Source organism: Leptodactylus fuscus, chromosome 3 (genome assembly GCF_031893055.1).
Source record: "Leptodactylus fuscus isolate aLepFus1 chromosome 3, aLepFus1.hap2, whole genome shotgun sequence".
In the NCBI taxonomy this organism is placed as follows: domain Eukaryota; kingdom Metazoa; phylum Chordata; class Amphibia; order Anura; family Leptodactylidae; genus Leptodactylus; species Leptodactylus fuscus.
In genome coordinates this window covers 65655701-65677944 of record NC_134267.1, presented here as the reverse complement: position 1 = coordinate 65677944, position 22244 = coordinate 65655701, and the positions used below count along the sequence as shown (strand labels likewise).

The 22244-nt window shown below is 41.4% G+C and overlaps 1 protein-coding gene across 1 annotated transcript in view; it reads right to left on the bottom strand.

The window, feature by feature from the left end:
* Positions 1–22244, bottom strand: part of CNST (consortin, connexin sorting protein) — an 89159-nt gene that overhangs the window by 4727 nt on the left and 62188 nt on the right. The window contains exon 9 of the mRNA XM_075267695.1: positions 18315–19144. Coding sequence (XP_075123796.1) covers positions 18315–19144 — 830 coding nt within the window. The remainder of the gene's footprint in view (positions 1–18314; positions 19145–22244) is intronic.

Genomic DNA, 22244 nt, shown 5'->3' with positions numbered 1-22244 from the left:
AACCTTGTTTGAGGTACCGAACCCACCAGTTTCATATGCACATTCACCGAACCCTTCTCTAGAGATAAATTAAATATTTTTTTTCCAAATTCAAGACATAGGTATATGTTTTTTTACTGGTACACAAAATGAACCGTGCATAGGGCCTAGGGTTCGATCGAAGCCCGGTTAAGAACCACTGCATTAGACACTGGGTCTTGCTAGAACAGGGCATAAGACCGTGGCCCCACGTGGTATAAAGCGTAGCATTTTACAGTCCCTGCAAAGTGGATGGGATTCTAGCAAATCGCATCCACACTACAGGAAACATATGTACAGTCACAGTTTTGGAAATCACAGCATGTCAATAATACCTATGGAAAAGGAAGTGGTTTCCGTATAGGTATAATGGATGCAGAGAGTCCACAGAGGAAAACTCTGTGGACTTTATGAGAAAAGAAAAACAAAAAAAACTGCACTGCCACTTTTTTGCTGTGGCCTGCTATAAAGGGCTTTAGCCTAAAAGCGCTGTCCTATAAAAAGGCTACTTTTGGATTGTTTACTTCCTTCTGAGAGATTGTTGACTGTTAAACATTCTTCTATGACACGCTCAAGACATTTTTCCCAGCTGACATACTTTAAAGGGGCATATAACTTGAAGGAACTGGCGTAGTAGGTGGTTCCTTTAATGAATTGCCTGCCATCTAGGACGTTCTGACGTAGCTGTTAGGAGCAGTAGTGACATGAGGGCACACACCCACAGTGAACCGCCTCTGGATAACCAGACAGACCACCAATAACAGAAGGCTGTTCGATATACTGGTCCCACAGTTTCCTCATCTCCCATCCAGATGCAGGTGGCACATTCATTACACATCACGGCACCGATTATGTGACAGCCAGCCAGCATTACATTTGTTTGCAGGGTTGTCATGAACTGTATCATCTTTAGTAACAAGTCCAGGTTCTGTTTGCGATCCAATGATAGTCAGACTCAAGTATGGAGGCCTCATGGTGAATGGTTAAATTTTTCCTCTGCCGTGGATCGCCAATGTCCTAAGTCCTGGTGTGACCGGACACACATGAAAGACACTTACATCTCAGCAACATGTGCAGGATATCCTGAAGCCACATGTGGAGCCTTGGTGTGTTGGATGAGGATAAATACAGATTAGAGGTGCACAACTACTGGGACCCCCACTGATCACAAGAATGTAGGTGCTTTGTAGGTGGTCAAGCATATGTGTTGCCGCTCCATTCATTTCTGAAATGTGGGACTATAGGAAACAGCAAAATTACAGTGGTTGGCTATTTCCAGGGGTCCCATAGAAATGAATGGAGTGGCAGTCTATCCTGACTTTTTTTGAAAGGTACCCCTACTCTCGTGACAAATGGGGGGTCTTCGCAGTCTGTAATGTATTCCCTATCCAGTGAATAGGGGATAAGTTGAATTGGGGCAAACTTCAATAATGTATATTCTATATGTAAACTGATGTCCATAAATCAACATGTGCTTTATAGTACACTAAACCATAAAATAAACTAAAATATAGAAAAAGGAAAAATGCTTCAAACCTGGCAAAATATTCTGTACATGAAAGACCAGCAAACCTTCCTAACAAACAGTGATATAATCTACTAGCTAAAGGTTTGTGTATAAGAAAAATAACCGGTTATACTGCATTGTGTTCTCATTGTGAATTATTAATACTCACAGCAAGCAGCACACGATAAGGTTTTCATTACTAGTTTCAGTGAATAAACATATTAACTGATTAGATTTCATTAAAGTCCTAATGTATTCTCTGAATATCTATTATTTTATAAATTGCGCTTCCTGTGAACTTACTCTAAATGGTAATATACAGTATCTGGGTATGAGAAGGTTATCATGTGGCATGTGAACCATTCTGAGGTCATACTCTTATATCAGGCCATATTACAATTGTTGCAGCTCTTGGTTCTATTCATTGTATAGGTCCCCTCCGTGCCCCCCAACATAGTTTTGACTTATTGAGGCACAGACTGAACAAGACCTGTGCACTTGTATGTGGCACCAAGACATTAGCAGTAGGTACTTTTAAGTCCTGTGCACCTGAGCTTACAATCACATGAACGTATGTGAAAACAGTCCATTGTTCACGGTTGTTTTGTACCTGTGTGGATCCTTCATCTACATGAATGCCGGAAGCTAACGTTTCTGAAAACTTGCTTGCCTTTTCACCCAAAGTAAATCCTGCCGCCATCTCTTCCCAGATAAGCAATGGCCAGCCAAATTATGTAAATGATAATGTGATTATGCTGAGAGTAGTGGAGAGGTGCAGCATGGATATCTACTGTGTCTACATGTACAACATGCACTGTGTGCTCGGACACCATGTGTCTACATGTACAACATGCACTGTGTGCTCGGACACCATGTGTCTACATGTACAACATGCACTGTGTGCTCGGACACCATGTGTCTACATGTACAACATGCACTGTGTGCTCGGACACCATGTGTCTACATGTACAACATGCACTGTGTGCTCGGACACCATGTGTCTACATGTACAACATGCACTGTGTGCTCGGACACCATGTGTCTACATGTACAACATGCACTGTGTGCTCGGACACCATGTGTCTACATGTACAACATGCACTGTGTGCTCGGACACCATTTGGCATAGCCAGCATTAAATTATTCAGCAATTTGTGCTACACTGGTTCTTCAGTAGGACTAGACCAGATAGGATAGATAGCCTTGGCTGCGCTCCCCAAGGACATCAATGACCTTGTTAGTAAGTTCAGTCCTATACAATAGAAAAGAGCCAGCTCGCCCTTGTTCCAAATGTACCTGTTACCACAAGGCTGGAGTATTGATCCCTGCTGCGCAGATGTAACTGACCGGCTTCAAGTGCTTTAAGAGGATTTCAGAAATATCAGAATTCTTTTTTTCCCCCTTGAAGACAACTTGTTAATTGGACATATAAAAAGCAATAATTTGCATTTGCATTTCTAGCTTTCTCTTAGCCACAGCAAGGGGCAAGTCTGTCATTTTAAAATATTAAAACATTTGAGGCCACACCTCTTCTTTACCATAACTGCCCATACACTTTACAGGTCAAAAAATCCCCCTCATTGGCTCCCACACTTTAAATTGCCCCGACCTGGTATATTGGCAACTTTTAAGGCCCTCACACAGTACACGCTGCTTTTCATGCCCCCCACTTTAGAGTGTCCCCTTTTATGGCCCCCACATTGGGCGTTACCAGTTGCATTATTTCAGCAGGTAATGGAGATAATAGGACATCATCTGGGACCTGACTGAAATTGTCAGAATTTTGTAGCAATTGTCCATAAAAATGGATGAGAATGTGGGAAGCCTCTGTATATGGGATGCTGGAGTTTCCTGGCTCTCAGCTTTTTGAGCTGCTCCATCTCAATGAATTCGATGATGAAACTTACATAGAGAACATGTAGAAATTTGAAGTTCTATGTTATGTAGCAATGATAATAAAGTGTGTTAGGAAGCTAATCTCCTGATGAAACACCCAGACCCTGCACAGATCTGCTAGACTGCGGACGCTACAGATGTGGATGGCGAGTGGAAACAGCTCTGCTCCTATTCAAGTAACAAGAAGGGAGCAGCAGTTCCCCAGTGTGCAGGGCTGAAGCTTGAATAGAAGCAGATCCATTTCTGGTCCTTGACCACTACTTCCAGCATCTAGACACAGCCGGATCAGCTGATCAAATGTTATCCAAATGTACAGGCCCGTAAAAAGCACAGACAGCTCCTCACAGATGATGGGTAGTGTATCTCTTGGTGAAAGATAGGTGAAGACTGAGAGGGGAGCATCAATGGATAGAGAAGAAGGATAAAGCAGATGGTCATTCTGACAAGTTGCCTGCTATCTAGGCCATCAGGAGGTGTTGGGAGCAGTGAACAGGCCCTGGCCAGCCCAGACAGACAGGTAGAGAGTATGGTTTGACCCACAGACGAGCACAAGCAACTCCCACAGTTTCCTTCCACAATCCTGACACACATGGCACCTTCATTACACCCCATAGCTCTGCCCAGACCATTTTAAGGTGCTTAGCAGAAAGAAATTTGGAGTCATAGCACCCAATACATGTCCCGTCATTGACACCCAACCACCATTTATGGTATTGTGAATGAGAACACTGGACTGCTACACAACTGCATAGTCTTAATGACAAATCCAAGTTTTGTTTGGGATCCAATGATGGTCATGTTTGAGTATAGAGGCCTAATGGTGAACACTTCAATAGTGCCTCTGCTTTGGAATGACATACTGCCTCAACTGCTGGTGTGATGACCTGGGAGCTATGAAATCTGACAGTCATCACTAATAGTAATACGAGGGACACGTACATCTCAGTAATATGTGCAGGACATCCTGCGGCCACAAGTGTTGCCTCTCATGGCAGGGTCCGCAACTGGTAGTTTTCAGCAGGATAAGGCTCACCAATATACAGCAAGAGTTTCCCAGGAATGTCACAGCTACATTACAACACTTCTTTGGCCTGTCCAGGCATCAGATTTATATCTAATTAAACATTTATGGGACCAGCGATGATGCCCGCTTCAGCACTCAGAGTGTATAGGATCTAGAGGCCAGCTGTAACATCTGTGCTGCGAGATACCATACGGTCCCTGCATGAACAACTGTATCTCATCTTGTAACCAGACCCATCAGGGTACTAAAACCTTCTTTTAAATTGTACAGTATTGCCCAATAAACATATCTTTTCAATATAATATTGTAATTAACTACATACAGTCCTATGAAAAAGTTTGGGCACCCCTATTAATCTTAATCATTTTTAGTTCTAAATATTTTGGTGTTTGCAGCAGCCATTTCAGTTTGATATATCTAATAACTGATGGACACAGTAATATTTCAGGATTGAAATGAGGTTTATTGTACTAACAGAAAATGTGCAATATGCATTAAACCAAAATTTGACCGGTGCAAAAGTATGGGCACCCTTATCATTTTATTGATTTGAATTCCCCTAACTACTTTTTACTGCCTTACTGAAGCACAAAATTGGTTTTGTAACCTCAGTGAGCTTTGAACTTCATAGCCAGATGTATCCAATCATAAGAAAAGGTATTTAAGGTGGCCAATTGCAAGTTGATCTCCTATTTGAATCTCCTCTGAAGAGTGGCATCATGGGCTACTCAAAACAACTCTCAAATGATCTGAAAACAAAGATTGTTCAACATAGTTGTTCAGGGGAAGGATACAAAAAGTTGTCTCAGAGATTTAACCTGTCAGTTTCCACTGTGAGGAACATAGTAAGGAAATGGAAGACCACAGGGACAGTTCTTGTTAAGCCCAGAAGTGGCAGGCCAAGAAAAATATCAGAAAGGCAGAGAAGAAGAATGGTGAGAACAGTCAAGGACAATCCACAGACCACCTCCAAAGAGCTGCAGCATCATCTTGCTGCAGATGGTGTCACTGTGCATCGGTCAACTATACAGCGCACTTTGCACAAATAGAAGCTGTATGGGAGAGTGATGAGAAAGAAGCCGTTTCTGCATGTACGCCACAAATAGAGTTGCCTGAGGTATGCAAAAGCACATTTGGACAAGGCAGCTTCATTTTGGAAACAAAAATTGAGTTGTTTGGTTATAAAAAAAGGCGTTATGCATGGCGTCCAAAAAGAAACAGCATTCCAAGAAAAACACATGCTACCCACTGTAAAATTTGGTGGAGGTTCCATCATGCTTTGGGGCTGTGTGGCCAATGCCGGCATCGGGAATCTTGTTAAAGTTGAGAGTCGCATGGATTCCACTCAGTATCAGCAGATTCTTGAGAATAATGTTCAAGAATCAGTGACGAAGTTGAAGTTACGCCGGGGATGGATATTTCAGCAAGACAATGATCCAAAACATCGCTCCAAATCCTCAGGCATTCATGCAGAGGAACAATTACAATGTTCTGGAATGGCCATCCCAGTCCCCAGACCTGAATATCATTGAACATCTGTGGGATGATTTGAAGCGGGCTGTCCATGCTCGGCGACCATCTAACTTAACTGAACTTGAATTGTTTGTCCAAAATACCTTCATCCAGGATCCAGGAACTGATTAAAAGCTACAGGAAGCGACTAGAGGCTGTTATCTTTGCAAAAGGAGGATCTACTAAATATTAATGTCACTTTTCTGTTGAGGTGCCCATACTTTTGCACCGGTCAAATTTTGGTTTAATGCATATTGCACATTTTCTGTTAGTACAATAAACCTCATTTCAATCCTGAAATATTACTGTGTCCATCAGTTATTAGATATATCAAACTGAAATGGCTGCTGCAAACACCAAAATATTTAGAACTAAAAATGATTAAGATTAATAGGGGTGCCCAAACTTTTTCATAGGACTGTATATCACCACCACATTCACACATTTCATTCGATTACAACACCTTCTTGGTGCATTATTTTTTCGTCAATCATAGTACAATTGCAAACATTGTCTGCCTTTAAAGAACTCTGCATACCAATACAACAGACCCCAATCCATAGGATGAGAATAAGCTACAGATCAGTAAGACTGACTGCAAAAGTAGACGCGCCTTAGTCTGAATGAAGCATTGGTCGGACAGATGTTGTGCTCCTCAATTTTTGATAGACTTACCATGGATAACAAAAATTCAGGGTCCCCACAGAAATTCTGACCACCTAGGGGCAACACGGTGGCTCAGTGGTTAGCACTGCAGCCTTGCAGTGCTGGAGTCCTGGGTCCGAATCCCGCCAGGACCGACATCTGCAAGGAGTTTGTATGTTCTCCTCATGTTTGCGTGGATTTCCTCCCATTCTACAAAAAACATACTTACAAACAATCTACATAAAAAAAAATAAAATGCTGACCACCCTAATGACCAGCACTACAGCCTGACTCAGCTGAGGTATCCTTATTCTCGAGAATATCTGTGGATAGGAGATGAACTGCATTGGTTGGCAAACCCTATCTATGTGCCATCCATTCTATTTTTCAGAACATAACACACAACTCATGTATATGCATTTAGCCTAAGAGGAAAAGAGGGCAAACCTATATAAGTGAGAGTGCTTTGAGAGGAACTGGACACAAATACAGTTCTTACAAATGGCCAAAATCATTAACACCTCTTGCTAAACAACCTCTTGTTACCCAGTGGAGACCTCACAAACAGGAATCATTACGCCACTCCTTTTAGCCATTCATTCTAGATCAATAGATACAATAGTTTAGATTGCTGACCATTCCTTAGGAATTATTTTTTTTCTCTGTTCCACATTTCCTCCTTAGTAGGCAAAATTCTGGCTACTTTTTCAGCTTTTTTTATTTTTCTTATTTAATCTTTATAAGAATTTTTGTAAAGAGAAAAAAAACAAAAAAAAAGTATAACTAGTCACAAAGTGAAGATGCCCACGACGTGAGAGAACATATATAAACAGACAACCAAGTAATATAATAAAAAGTGAAGACATACAAAGGGGATCAGGGCAAGAACCAAGAAAGGGGACATATAATTGCATCATCATGTGATCAGAGTGGGCAGAAAGCAGTAGAGAACCTGTCACCAGAATCCTGGAGCACCCAGAAGTTATCCAAGGGTTTCCAAACAGCATCAAACTTATTCTCCTCAATATTCAGAAGCCCCATGAGACAATCAAGTGTCCTAGACTGTCTTATCTCACATATAGCTCTTCTAAAGGACGAGGGGAACTCTGCCAATGCTTGGCTGTAAGGAATCTAGTGGATGTGAGAACGTAGAGTAAAAGCTGCAAGGAATTTTTGTGTAGGTGTTCAGAGGGCAGGTTAAGTAAATAAGTCTTAGGTGAGCGGGTATTAGGGATTCTCCTCCCGCTGCTCCCTATCACCAAAAGTATTGGAGCAAGGGCCACAACCCATATAGATGAAATATGTCAGCTGAAGCGGCTCCACCACCTCCAGCAACTGTCAGGAATAGGTGCGTTATAGGAGTGAAGCAAGGTGTATGGTGCTGATAACTGCAGCCTAGTCCGAGACCTCTCTTGTGAGATATCCTAGTAGGAAAATTGTTCTATCACACAATGGCACCATGTATCCAAGGGTATGGTGCATCTGGTACTTGACTACACTGTCCCTGATCATGGCTGCTATGTCTGACAACACAAATACTCATAACCCTACCATGGTACACAGTAACAGAACTACATAGTATTTATGGATTCCGGATTCGCCGATATTCACAGAAACATACTCTGCTTCTATACAATAGCTTACCTTTGTCCTACAACTTATGTCCTTCCTCATTATGTGATGTGACACTTACAATACTCTACGGTTTTACAGCACTGGTGGAGCGGTGTGCTCTTCACTGACAGGAGGGATAAGAAGATCTTATACTTGGAGGGTGGAATGCTGAGTTATTGTAGCATGCACACGTGTCATAAAGCGTAGACTTCACACACTGCACTCTGTAACCCTTTCTGTGCATGGAGCCGGGATTATAGCCTTAACCTGATGCGGCCAAAACTAGGGGAATTATATTTGACTTTGGGAAGGCGAAGCAGGATGTTATTCTGGTCTGCATTAAAGGGGTTATCTGGTTTCTAACACTGATGGCCTATCCTTAGGATAGTGCATCAATATTCAATCACTGATACTGAGACAGCATGGCTCTTAGTATTGCTTACATTCAGAACGCTGTGGTGCTCACGCATTGTACAAACTGTAGCTGCGCACGTGGATACTGCAGCGCGGTCCCACAGAATTCTACACGGCCACACTGTATTGGTACCAGTGAACTGCGAGGGTCATGGGTGTTGAACCCCAAAGATTGAATATTGATGACCTATCTTATTGACAAGCCATCAATGTTAGAAACCAGATAACTCCTTTAAGAGCCAAGAAGTAGAATGGACTAGGTCCTAGAAATACTTGGGTGGTATAAACCTGTCTGGAGGCTGAATGCGGGGAAGGGGAGCTAGCAGGTTATGTAACGAACTGCTGGGTACCTTCTACCACTCAATGGTAGCGGGGGCCCTGTTCTATGCAGCTTGAGCTTTGGGATGCAATGCAAGGACAAAGGATATCAAAAAGATTGCTAAGCTGATCAAAGGATGGCAATTCGACTACTGGGAGTCCATTGTGAGGAGGAAGTCATTGGGGAAAATTAAGTTGATTAGGGAAATCACATCATAATTTCTCCACTGGGTCCTCAAGGCTCAACAAAGCTCCTTCAGCAGAAGATTTACAGAACTTTGCTGCAGTAGCAAAAGGTTTTAGAGGTCATTCATCCCAAAGGCAATATCACTTTTCAACAGTGCCATCAACTCATAAGGTGAGTAAACCTGCAGAGTGGGGAGGGGTTTCATGAGTAAGGGTGTACTAGGTCTTATTCTTATGTGAATGTACTATGTATCCTGTTAATGTGCTGGATAGGAATCAAAGTTTTTTATTCTATTGTCAAACATGAGTGCTTCAATAAGAGGGTTGTCTAGAATTAGGTCATCCAGAATAAAAAAATTTTTTTCCGAAGGCAGAGAAAGTTTTAAAATACTTACCCTTTTAATTCCCCTCCATTCCAGCCATCCCCACTGGCCTCTGTTTACATTGCTATCTAGTTTAACTACCCACTGCCTTACAGGTCATTCATTCTAGCATCACATATGACCCAGGTAGTTATGCAAGGTCTGGGGTGCATTTAGTTAAACCTTTCCTCGGGTCGTGATATGGTGGAAAACATCAATGGCCATAAATATTGCCCTCTATTGCTAAATTCGTCAATCAAAAAACATGGGCTCTTACTTCGCTGGTAGAGACCACATGCCCATTCGAATGACCCATTGCTACATCACCGAGAAGTGCACAAGCAGTGGTGACTGAGGAGTCAATCAGATAGGAGTGTGTCCCATGCAGGCGCGGTGAAGCGAACAAGCCCATGCCAACTATGTTGCTTATGGGGGCTCCAGTGACATGTAAAACAAACCACTGAGGACGACACATCGAGACAAAAAAGCCAAAACTTTATGTGTGTATTGTTTAGTAATGAAAATTTCTAATGTGTTAACAAGTTAAACACCATACTGTAATAATATATAACTGACTGATGAAAATATGTACATTAAAAAACCATGCTTATAATATATGTAAAAACAAAAGTACAAAGTTAACTGATACCACATAGGTATCAGTACTGTAAATGCACAAAGTGTGAACGGTGCTAAATGAATGTGTATAAGTGAAAGATAATTAAGAATGAAGTCTAGGAAAAGAGAGAGCAACTAATGTGTTCAGCTCACATGGAGCATTGCATAGATGCAAAGAAGAAAACTCAATTTTGAGAAGTAGTAGCTTCATGTTTAAGCACGAAGTATAATAAAACACTAAATACCAAGTACAAAAATAAAAACCACAATGCCATTGTAACGCATCTCAAAAGTTATACTTCACTTAAAAGTGTAATAAAGTGCAAATGCTAGAACAAAGCCTGAGACTTTACAATGTGCACACTATGTAGGTGCCACTCCTTTTGTACACAGAGCACTGATAACGCAAATTTTCTTACAGATAATTTTTAAAACTGAATTCACCATATAAAATTAACAGTCCAAAGAAAACTGCACAACACATTTTCATGGTGTTTGCAAAGATTATCTAGAATTCACAAAGCTCATAAATGTGAAAAATGAAGAGACAGATCCTTCAGGTACAATCTACAATCCTCACTTCTGCCTCATATTAGAGGGGAAAATAAATTACTTCCAAACTCCCAAGTCTCTGAATTTACAGCACTATGCAAAAGGAATGGTTTATTTATTGTCAATTAAGGGTCTGTTCACACGTCGGAAAAGGTTTCCGCCCGGCTAGCCGCAACGGGACGCCGATGCAGTGCACCAGCATCCCACTCCTGATTAGGCCTGAATGAATGAGCCTAATCAGGAGTGAGTCTCGCGCCACGGCTGACTCAGATGTGGAATCCGTGGGAAGATAGGGCATGTCGCTTCTTTTTCCTGCTAGCTGAAAAAAAATAAAAAAATCACTAGCGGGAAAAAAAGCGAGGGATTCCCACTGAAATAAATGGGAGTGATTTTTGTAGGTCAATTTTGAGGTGGATTCTGCGTCAAAATCCGCCTGCAAAAAAACTGTGAGAACTGACCCTAACAAAAATTAAGCGATTGTGCTAAAGAAAATTTAAATCAAATCAATATTTGCCCTTGAAACAGCATCAATTCTGCTAGGTACGCTTGCACACAGATTTAACCCTTTTCTGTTATAGCATGACGGATGTTGGGTATTAAAAAATGGCAACCAGAATGGTTACGACCCATAAAAAACAGAAGTCATGTCAATTTGGCTGCACAGTGAACTCCGCAAAAACAAAGCCCTTAACAATGTCATGCAGAGTTTTTCCATCCACCCCATTCTGAAAGTACAATTTTGTCCCACAAAAGCTAAGACCTCATGCGGCTTTTTGGACACAAAAATAAAGTTGTGGCTTTTGGAAATCGGGGAGTCAAAAATGAAAAACGCAAAATGCCTGCGGAGAAAAGGGGTTAAAGGAACCCAGCAGGAAAGTTGTTGTTCCAAGCATCTAAGAGAACCAACCACAGATCTTCTACAGATGTAGGCTTGCTAAAATCCTTCTGTCTCTTTGTGTACTCCCAGACAGACTTGAGGATTTTGAGATCAAGAGATCAGGGCTCTGTGGGGGGCCGTCTCATCACTTCTAGGACTTCCCCTTTAAGGGGTGGTCGCAGAAAATATAGATAAAATTTAGATTTCCCATTTGTTCATTCACTTTAGTTTGTTAATTGACAAAAAATAAACTATTAACACTTTTATTTTTGAAACTATTCTTATTTTGTAGAAATTTTTCTCCCAATCCTGCCTAAAACATTTGCACAGTACTATACATACCATCTCCAGAAGTTTATATAAGTTCTGATATTATTACCATCAAGAAGGGCATCCAGGCCCCTCTTTACAGGGGTTGTCCAGCGAGAATAAAAGTTATATATCTCTATCACTAACAAAACACAGCTATAATCACTCCTCTTTGTTCTTCTATAAACAGAGCATCAGCTCCTCGTGTTGCCAGTAATACAGGATGACGTCACAGACTACTGCTTCAACCTGTCACTAAACTGTATGGAACGGATTGACCTTGAGAGCACTTGTATATTTTATGCTAACTTCCTCAAAAGTTAAAGAGGACCTTTCACCATCTGGGGCACATGCGGTTTAATACATCGCTAGAAAGCCGACAGTACGCCGAATTCAGCGCGCTATTGGCTTTCGCATTCTGTGCCCCCAGCGAAGAGCTATTGGTGCCGGTACCATAGCTCTTCACTGTCAGAAGGGTGTTTCTAACAGTCTGTCAGGAATGCCCTTCCTCACAGTACAGAGCTATAGGCACTATTGTAAGGAAGGGCATTCCTGACTAACTGTCAGGAATGCCCTTCTGACAGTTAAGAGCTATGGTATCGGCATCGATAGCTCTTCAGCAGGGGCACAGAACGGGAAAACCGATAGTGTGCTGAATTCAGCGCACTGTCAGCTTTCTAGCAGTGTAAAAAAACCGCATGTGCCCCAGATGGTGAAAGGTCCTCTTTAAGAAAACCTGTAAATACCTAAATGATCTGAAAAGTCTGCTTTTATACAGAGCTGTACATACTTGGGAGAGCTGTACAGAGGTTGGACACCTACCAATCAAAGTTATGGCATACTCTAGCGATGCCTCCATTGATATGTATAATCAGCCCCACAGCAAGACTAGAGGCAGCTACAAACAATAAAGATGGACAGGAAAAATCCCGTTATAGGCCTCAGCTTACCAGAGTCTCGAGACATGCTTGTGAAAATCACCAGAGGAGCAGACCAAAAAGTGGTCAAGTCTGGGCCAAAGGCAAGTGTGATAAGATGTAAACAAGCCAAAAGTCAAGATGGGCAGCTCAGGTTCACAGGTCAGGGACAGGCAGAGGTCATACACATAAGGTCAGTAGCAAAATCAGAAAACAAGCCAATAAACAGAGGATCAGACATGAGCACGATATCAAGTTATCCTCTCAGGAACTAGCATGCGAAGATCTTAGGGGGTATTCACACTACCGTTGGTGACCGTCAGCAGTGTCTGTGGCTATTGTTGGTTACAAGGTTTTAGCAACGGACACTAGCTGAACCTCAGAAATTTCCATTCTTTTCAATGGGATTTTATCTTGTGTCCATTTGCACCCAAGTCCGTTTTTTCCAGCAGACAAAAAAATGCTACATGCAGGACTTTTCTGTCCGTTAGAAAAAAAACAGACAGCAAGTGTCCATAATTTTTTTTAAGATTGAAGTCTATGGGCAACAGACCATAACGGATAGTAACCGATAGCCATCAGTTAGTGTCAGTGTCCGTTATGATCGGTGTCTGTTTTTTGTTTTTGAATGAACACCTTCATAACAGAATTCAACCCTGCGGTGTGAACCCTGCCTTACATTGTGCAGGTGCCATGCCGAGGGCAGTGCAGATACAAATAAAGCTTCCTGTGATTGGCTGGACAGACCACAGGTCTGCACATTCAATGCCTTCAAGTTGCAAGGAGGAAGGGCGCACCTGGTGCCTAGGTCTGTAGCAGAGCTACTCAAGCACAGATCGCTGGTGTTACATGCAATTTGTCTATTTTACGTCTGGCCACACATCAGAAGGTTATCGAAGGCCTAACAGCCAAAATGTAGACTTAAGCAGAACGTAAGTCACTCAAAGTCAGACGGCTCATGCAACAATGTAATAATGTCTATGCCAACTATGGTAAAATTAATCTGCAAAAAATAAATAAATAAAAATAACACAAACTACAGATGATCTTCTTTAGCCCTGACCTCCCAGTCATTTTAGTGGATGGCAGGCTGGTACACCATTTATTACATATGGTTGCTGCAGTGCCTTACCAATAATTACATACACATGATGAAAGAATCAGCAATGTGTTATTGTGAATCAGAGCCCATCAGCTGAGGACACACCATAGGTAAACACCTGACATGGCATCACATAGCCCATGTTTGACATGAGAGGAGCACTATTTATGCCCTCCTGTGGCACCCAATGACCCTCTAGATGCTGTGCATAGTGCATATACCACTTAATGCTAACATCCATATGCTATGTGTAATGCTATGTCTGTTAATCTGTTTATAGGGTAAATCTTCCAGATGAAAGATCATGTGAAAGAGCAGAAACACCGGCATCAGCAGAGAAAATGGCACAACTGTTAGTAGAGACAGGTGGCATGACATAGAAGCTTTTACTTTCCTATTGCTGAATGCATGTATCAGCACTTATTCGGGGACATATAATCTGCTGTGTGCAACCTATCAAGGATATGACCTGCCCTACAAATAACATGGCTGAGTGAAATACAAAGAGATAATTCTAGTTGTGCCATTACCAGACTATTACGGACATGTCCGAGCACATTTTATGAGAGTGACTGTGTAATAATCTTAGGAGCTTCAGCCTGACGTAGCATAGAACTGAATTACATAAGAACATTCCCGTGTCATAATGTCAAGGCATTACACGCAGATGGAATCATATCATATGACTATGTAATTCTGTACTATAACACATGTCCTTTTACTTGGCCTAAACATTGCAGTCTGCACGTGTATGTTACAACAACAATACACGTAATGAGAAAATACATCTAACTAAATTTCCCCTTAAAGAGATATGTTCAGTACTTCTAGATGAAAACACAATCCATGAGACAAAACCTCACATGTAACTGAACAGGCAGAGCTACAATGAACATGCTAGTGAGGCCTAAGACTCAAAAAGCACAGATGTGTATGAACAATATACAAGGGTGGGGAGAGTTGTAGAGCCGTTAGTTATTCTTCCAATTATTTAGTGTAACATCACATGTTCTGTCTTTCTGCAAATGAACAGGCCTTTATTTGAAGTTGAAGAAAAATGGGCAAAGATAAGGATTTTGCATCCACTGTCATGGCTAAGTTGTGCATTATATGGTTTTCCAAGTTGGCAGATGTTAGTGTCTTCCAAAAGTGGTCCAAGAAAGGACAATTGGTAAAAAGGCAACAGGGATATCACAGCTCATCAACAAGAATGGCGAGTGAAGGATCGCCCATTTAGTCCCTTACCTTGTATGGGGACATTACAGGGCTTCTCACACTCTTCCTGCTACACTTAAAAAAAAACAGCTTAAATAAAACTTTTTGAATAATTATAGAAAAAAAAAAATTGAGAGAGAAAGAGAGAACAAGTCTAAAAAAGGAATTTAAGAGATCATGGTGCCATTTTTATTATGGCCATCTATCTAAATTTACAGATCCCACTTCTAGCTTTCAGAGTTTCTGCTAATATAAAATGGCTGCCATTTTTAGAAACATCAGGAGACTGCAAATATACCCCAACTTCCTCCAAAAGCCTGTAAGCAGAGGAAAAAAGCTGGGTATAAGCAAGCTGAACTTAAATGCACAATCCTTTTGTTTTCAAGGGCGGTAAGTGGCCGCAAAAGATGTCCCTCATGTGGTTACTCCACTGTCTCTACATACAAAGGAGGACGCTCAGCAGAGCCAGCCATGCATGCTTGTGGGGGAGTCGGGAGGAGCGAGTGTTCGGCTGATAGTTATCGACACCATAGTCATGTCAGTCATAGTCCGCTTCCCATCCCTTGCTTGAACTTGATGGCCATGTCTTTTTTCAACTATGTAACCTCAACCCTTTACAGAACTAACCTATTTTGGGCCTACAAGTGCAAGTCATTTGTTCCATCATCAAAATAGAAGAATCATACATTTTCCATTTGTCCATCGACAATGTGTATGAGAGCTTTTACTAGCACCATTTCATTAAGAAACTTGTCATTTTTGGGAGGAGGGGAAATGATTTATTGTAATCCTGTTTCTTGTTTCTGGCCGTGCAGTATAAATAACAAGATACGTTTATTCTAGAAGTTATTCAATTACAGTGATAGCAAATTTACAAAGTTTTTTATATCGTCGTGGTTTTGCTGAACAGATGCATGTTTCATGCAAAAAAAAAAAAATTCTAGATATTGAGACAAAACTTTTTAATAGTTATCGACCCAGCTGTATGAGGGCTTATTTTTTACAGGACACGTTTAATTTATTATTTTTGCCAAAAATTGCCGACCCCTTTTCACATCGTCGTAGAAACTGATAAGACATGAGAAGGCCATGCTCTGATGGGAAGATGTTAAGTTCACGATTTCTTTCTCTCTGTGTTAATAGTTAGAATGAAGTTGTTTTTTTCAATTATTGATCCTATTGAACAATAATACTATACATTGTTATGTATTCTTTTTTTTCCATCCACTCCAGTGGCATACGCAGGCCTTCTGCTTTGCTCAACTTCTAGAACAAGATTTGTATATAGAAAACTCACAGATACACACACTAAAAATACGTGGCAAAATGTAATAGAAATGTTACTCAAAACAAGCTTCTATACACAGCAGAGTGCTCTCGGAAAAAACAGAGATGGGCAACAATGACTCACATCTTATTAACAAATTAGTTATGATAGAAATGTCCGCCAGATCCTTGGCTATAACTTTTCGGAATACCAATAGTTTGTTAAAAACTAAGGGCGTACAAAAGGGCTTGGCGAGAACTTGGCGAACACAAGTTCACCTGACTTCATTCCATTAGTAAACAATAAGTACATTTATTGACTTGGATTTTGTTCTATGCTGGTATATCCCTGTTACGTAGAAATTGTTTATGCATACGCATCTAGCATACGTCACCGGTTACATTCCTGTGGCCACTGATTTGCCTCATCAGTCACATGACGTCTGATGGCAGCACTGAAGATTATATATACCGTATATATATTTTGTTTTCGGTTTTCCCCTTCCCAGGCCTCCTTCCTGGGTCCTGAAATTCATGGATAACCCTTTTAAGCTCTATGAACGCTGTTCATAGTTAGGTGATGGCCGTTTTAATGGCTGTCATACGGTGGTATTAAAATCATTCATGTGTATGGGGCTATTCACATGACTGATTTTTTTAATGGTCTATAATAATCAAAAAAAACAAACAGAATATGTCCTATATTTGACCGTTTTCACAGATCCCTCACGAGATTCAAATCTATGTGGAAAATTTCTCTTTTTATCAAGACTGTTTTGCATTGCAATGACAGAGGTTTGCAACAGAATAACTCCTTAAGTCTGCTAAATGAGGACAAAGCTTACTCCAAGGTTACACTCTTAACAAGGCTAAACAAGGTCAGTAGAAGTTACTCCAATAAAACCTTTGAACACCATTTTATATCCCACTTTACCATGTCATTTCTAAACAAAGTTGATAACGTTGCAAACACTTTACTTTTCATGATAAGCCACAAAGTTACAACATGAAATGCACAAAATTCTTATCCCAACTGCGCTCACAATGCCACACGGAAACTCAAATTCACCACCATTCCTTGCGTATTCAATATATGTACATATTTGTGTGGGTTTCCTCCGGGTACTCCTGTTTCTTCCCACACTCCAAAGACATACTGGTAGGAATATAGATTGTGAGCCCTATATGGTACAGTGACTGTCAATGTCTGTAAGGCGCTGCAGATTGTGATGGCGCTATACAAGTAAGCATAATAAATAAATAATAATCAATAACTAGCTCAGATTATGTACATTTTTGGAAAGCTGGTTTCCTTTTCTTTTACAACCTATGATTTTGCGTAGGTTGTAAAACCACCACAACAACAAATGCTTATTTTTTTTATTTTTTTTTTGTAAATTAATATCTATTTATTTATACAAGTTTTTGCATAGATAAGTAATGTTTGGCAACGATTATAAAAGAAACTGACTCCTCGAGGGGCTAAAGTCTAGAACAGTTTGTCTATCGCCATTCTTGCCTAATGAATAAAACCGGAGTTGTGCGAATAAATAACATTACATAGATATACTTAAACAGCAAGGCACAGGCGAATGCAAGCTCATAGTACCCTTAATAGTTGTATTATTAGATTAATCACAGAAAATATCAAGTATTCCAGGTACACAATAAATACAATGAAATACCGTAAGATACAAGAGAAAAATAATATCTTAATTACATCCATGGAACAAGTTGAAGGATTGTAATGTATATTTACACAGGTGTCCAAGTGAAATTCTTAGACTGCTTTTAGGGTTAAATAAATAATGAATAAGTAGTAGACAAGCTAGACATGCTCAAACTCTCAAAGCAAATTCCTTAGCACATGACGGTCACAACGACCAATTAAGTAGTAATATAAAACAATAGAAATCATGTATGAATATAAAGAGACATAAAACCAGGAATGGGACAACTTACCTCCTCTATCTCTATCCTCTTTGCTAGTTCATCTAGTGATAAAAGGTTATCCCCCAAGATGGATTCTCCTGGGCTTGGTGACATTTCTTCTTCAGAATAAGTTTCCTCCTGGAAGTCCAAGTGAGCCAGGAAATTCTCACTATCTTTGAGGTCCCCGTTGAGCAGACTTGCTATAAACTCAACTGTTGCTTGACGCTGAGCCTTGCTGACTTCTTCCTGGCATTTCTGACTAGCACTGCCTTTTGGGCTGAGTCCTGTTTCACTTAGTTGGTTCTCTGTATGAATAATCCTTTTGGTATCTCCATCTCCTGTGGCAGAGTAACTCTCTTCTGAGCTGCTCACGATGTGGACAGTTTGGATGAAACTCATGGATTCTAAGGAAATAGTCCCACCAGTACTGTCATCCTGCGTTTCTGAAGCACAATCTGAGTGAACTGCCGATGCTGTAATTAATTTGTCTACCATTGGGTCACCAGCTTGTTCTTCTGTCCTGTCCTTGGAGAGCGGTTCTATTTCTGACACATTATTGCCGTGTGGTGTTGCCTCTGGTTGCAGGAGGTTGTTATTCGTCCAAGCATCCCCAGAAGGAAAGCTGCTGCCAGGATTAGCCCTGCCTTCTGTCCCTGTGGACTGGGTGGGTGACTCGAAGGTTGTTCCACAACTAATAGACTGCTGCTCCTCTGAGTGGCTCTTCCCAGGCACAACGTGGTGGTCGGTTACTCTGCTCAGGTTGCCTTCTGTTCTGACATCAGGAAGTGAGTGCTCCGTCATCTCTGCCACGCCAGGTTTCCTGCTTGCTGATGTCGATGTGCCAGAGCCACTTTCTCGATCTGTACAGAAACAGGAAAAGAGTTTTAGTTTCTTTTTATAAGGATTCTGCCTGGCTGCACATATTAGAAGACGTGACAAGTACAGACCTTATTGTTTAGGGCACATTGTATCCCGAGCTAGCCATGACTAGACTATAGCTAAATTTAGAAATCAGACAATTAATAAATAATGAGCAGCTTCATTCTCCTCCTATGCCGGCACGTGTCATTTGTACAGATGTAAGGTAATGTACAATTAGCAATGACACATTGCAGGATCATCAGAGCAGCCGCACTTACTGTACAACAGCTGGAGGAAAATGTGCTATGCCCTCCCACCACTCCGATCTACTCATCATGCCCACAATAAACAGTCCATTGGAAATCAATACTGCTAAGAGATGCAGACGGGGTACAGAGCAAAGGTCAAATGAAATGGAACATGAACAGCATTATTGGCTCCCTGTCAACAAAGCATAGATCACAAGAAGAAGCCTCATATAACATGACATTAACCCCCAACGTTATTCATTTCCTCAGCTTGCGTATAATATAGTACTGTAAAAACCTTATACTGCTGTGCCTATGGTTATTTAGACAAGAGATGATGCAGCCAATAGTTTTGCAGTTTTAGGTTTTTATATTTTTCCTCTTGCAACAAAAAAGTTACAATGTCTAGGTTTGAGGGAAATATGATCTCTGCCTTACTGTATCCTATCCTTAGGTCAAAATACAGATTTTTAAAATAGGCCAGGGAAGGTGAAAAAAAAAAAATGTAAAAAAATAAATAAATAAATCATACCTCACCTACCACCTATTGTTTTTCACCTCACCTCTATTTAAAATATAACAAACCCCTTTAGGCTAAGGCCCCACGGGCTATATCCGCAGCACTAAAGTGCTGCGGGAAGAACCGCTGCGTGAACCCACTGTGGTTCTTTCCGCAGCGCTTTCAACAGAAAGTTCGCACAGTTTTCCTCCGTGAACTTTGTTATAATTATATCTATGGGAAAGCCGCCGGCGTTTCCGTAAACATAATTGACATGCTGCGATTTTCAAAATCGCAACGGTTTTGAAGATCGCAGCGTGTCCGCACTGCGTTTTTTTCCGCAAAGTGGGCATGGGATTTGCATGAATCCCATCCCCTTTGCTTGCACTGTAAAACGCTGCCATTTTTCCCGCAGCATTTATGTCCCGTGGGACCCCGGCCTTAAAGAGATCCTATCATTCAAACGCTTTTTTTTCTGACGTCAGAATAGCCTTAAGAAAGGCTATTCTTGCCCTATCTTTCATTGTCTTCTCCATGCCGCCGTTCATCTGAAATCCCGGTTTTTGTTGGTATGCAAATGAGTTCTCTCACAGCCCTGGAGGTGGGCCCCAGCACTCAAACAGCACTGGGGGTGTCCCCAATGCTGCAAAAGAACTCTCTCCAGCGCCGCCCCCATCATCGTCAGCAACGGCCTCTTCACCTTCTTCTTTTCTGGCGCGCGGTGGGTCAAAATTCAACGCATGCGCAAGTTGGCTCTGCCAGCCGGCCTTGGGCAGAGCCGACTTCACATGCGGGCGGCCATTTTTTTATGCCCGCTTACTCGAGCATGCGCAGTACGCTCCTGTAGTTCTGTGGCCATAGAGATGACAACGAAAGGTAGGAGAAGAATAGCCTTTCTTAAGGCTATTTCGACGTGTTACTGAGGAAAAAAAAAAAGCGTTTGACTGATAGGATCCCTTTAAAGAGGACCTTTCATGGGTTTGGGCACAGGCAGTTCTATATACTGCTGGAAAGCCGACAGTGCGCTGAATTCAGTGCACTGTCGGCTTTCACGATCTGTGCCCCGGGTAAAGAGCTATCGGTACCGATACCGTAGCTCTTCACAGTGAGAAGGGCGTTCCTGACAGTCTGTCAGGAAGGTCCTTCTCCACAGCAGCGCCTATAGCATTGTACTGTGAGAGTGAGGAGGAACTCCCTCTCCCCTCCTGATAATATTCATCTATGGACGAGCACTGTCAGTAGAGGGAGGGGGCATTCCTCCCCACTCACACTGTACAGCGCGATAGGCGTTGCTGCGGAGAAGGACGTTCCTGACAGACTGTCAGGAATGCCCTTCTGACTGTAAAGAGCTACGGTATTGGTACAGATAGGTCTTTTCCCGGGGTACAGATTGGGAAAGTGCACTGAATTCATGAAAGGTCCTCTAAGGTCCTTAATTCCTATCAGTATGTCTTTGGAGTGTGGGAGGTTATACAGAGGATATACAAACTCCTCACAGATGTTGGATTCAAACCCAGGACTCCAGCATTGAAAGGCAACAGTGCTAACCACTAAGCTGCCCTGTGCAGCCCCTTCTCTATGACTGAGCGCACGCACTGCAGTGGTGTCCTATAGACTTGGATGGGACACAGATGCAGTAATGATAACACTGCTACTAAGTACAATAAGTCAGAAATACAGCGTCTAACATGTAAACAACACTGGTAGGTGAATGCTCCAGGAAACAGCTGACCCTGGACAGTTAGACTTCTGCCAATCGAAAATTGATGGCCTATCTTAAAGGAGTTTCCAGACAAACTGAGAAACCCAGAAAGCCCAGAATGGGTTTTAAGAAAAAAGGGAAGTGGTATTCACCTACCCCCTTACAACTGTACTGCCATCAAACGCCTATTCTATGCCATGTCCGTTGAAATCGGTCAGTCACATGTTGGGTACTGGTGACATATTAGTAACTGCTGAGACCAGCGATTGGCCGAAGAAGGTCTCCTGACAAGTGCAAGCATGGAATGGGCTATTATTTTTTGAAAGCTAGTTAACCCTTTAAATCCAGTATATAAACGTCTGACTGATACTCACAAATTAATATCAGCATGGAGATACTACAAGGATGATAAACACAATACTGTACTCCACAAGTAAAAGGAAATGCCGTACAACAGGTTATGATTGGAGTTCAGATTTTACAATATCATAAAGTCTAACATGCCTAATGTGTCACATAAAATATAGTAGGTTTCATGCTCCATTTATGAATTTTATTTTTTAGAAATTTGACACAATTTGCAGCAATTTTACAGATACATAATCCATGCATGTTATAAAATGATTGATTAATCTCCTCCACTGAGTTCA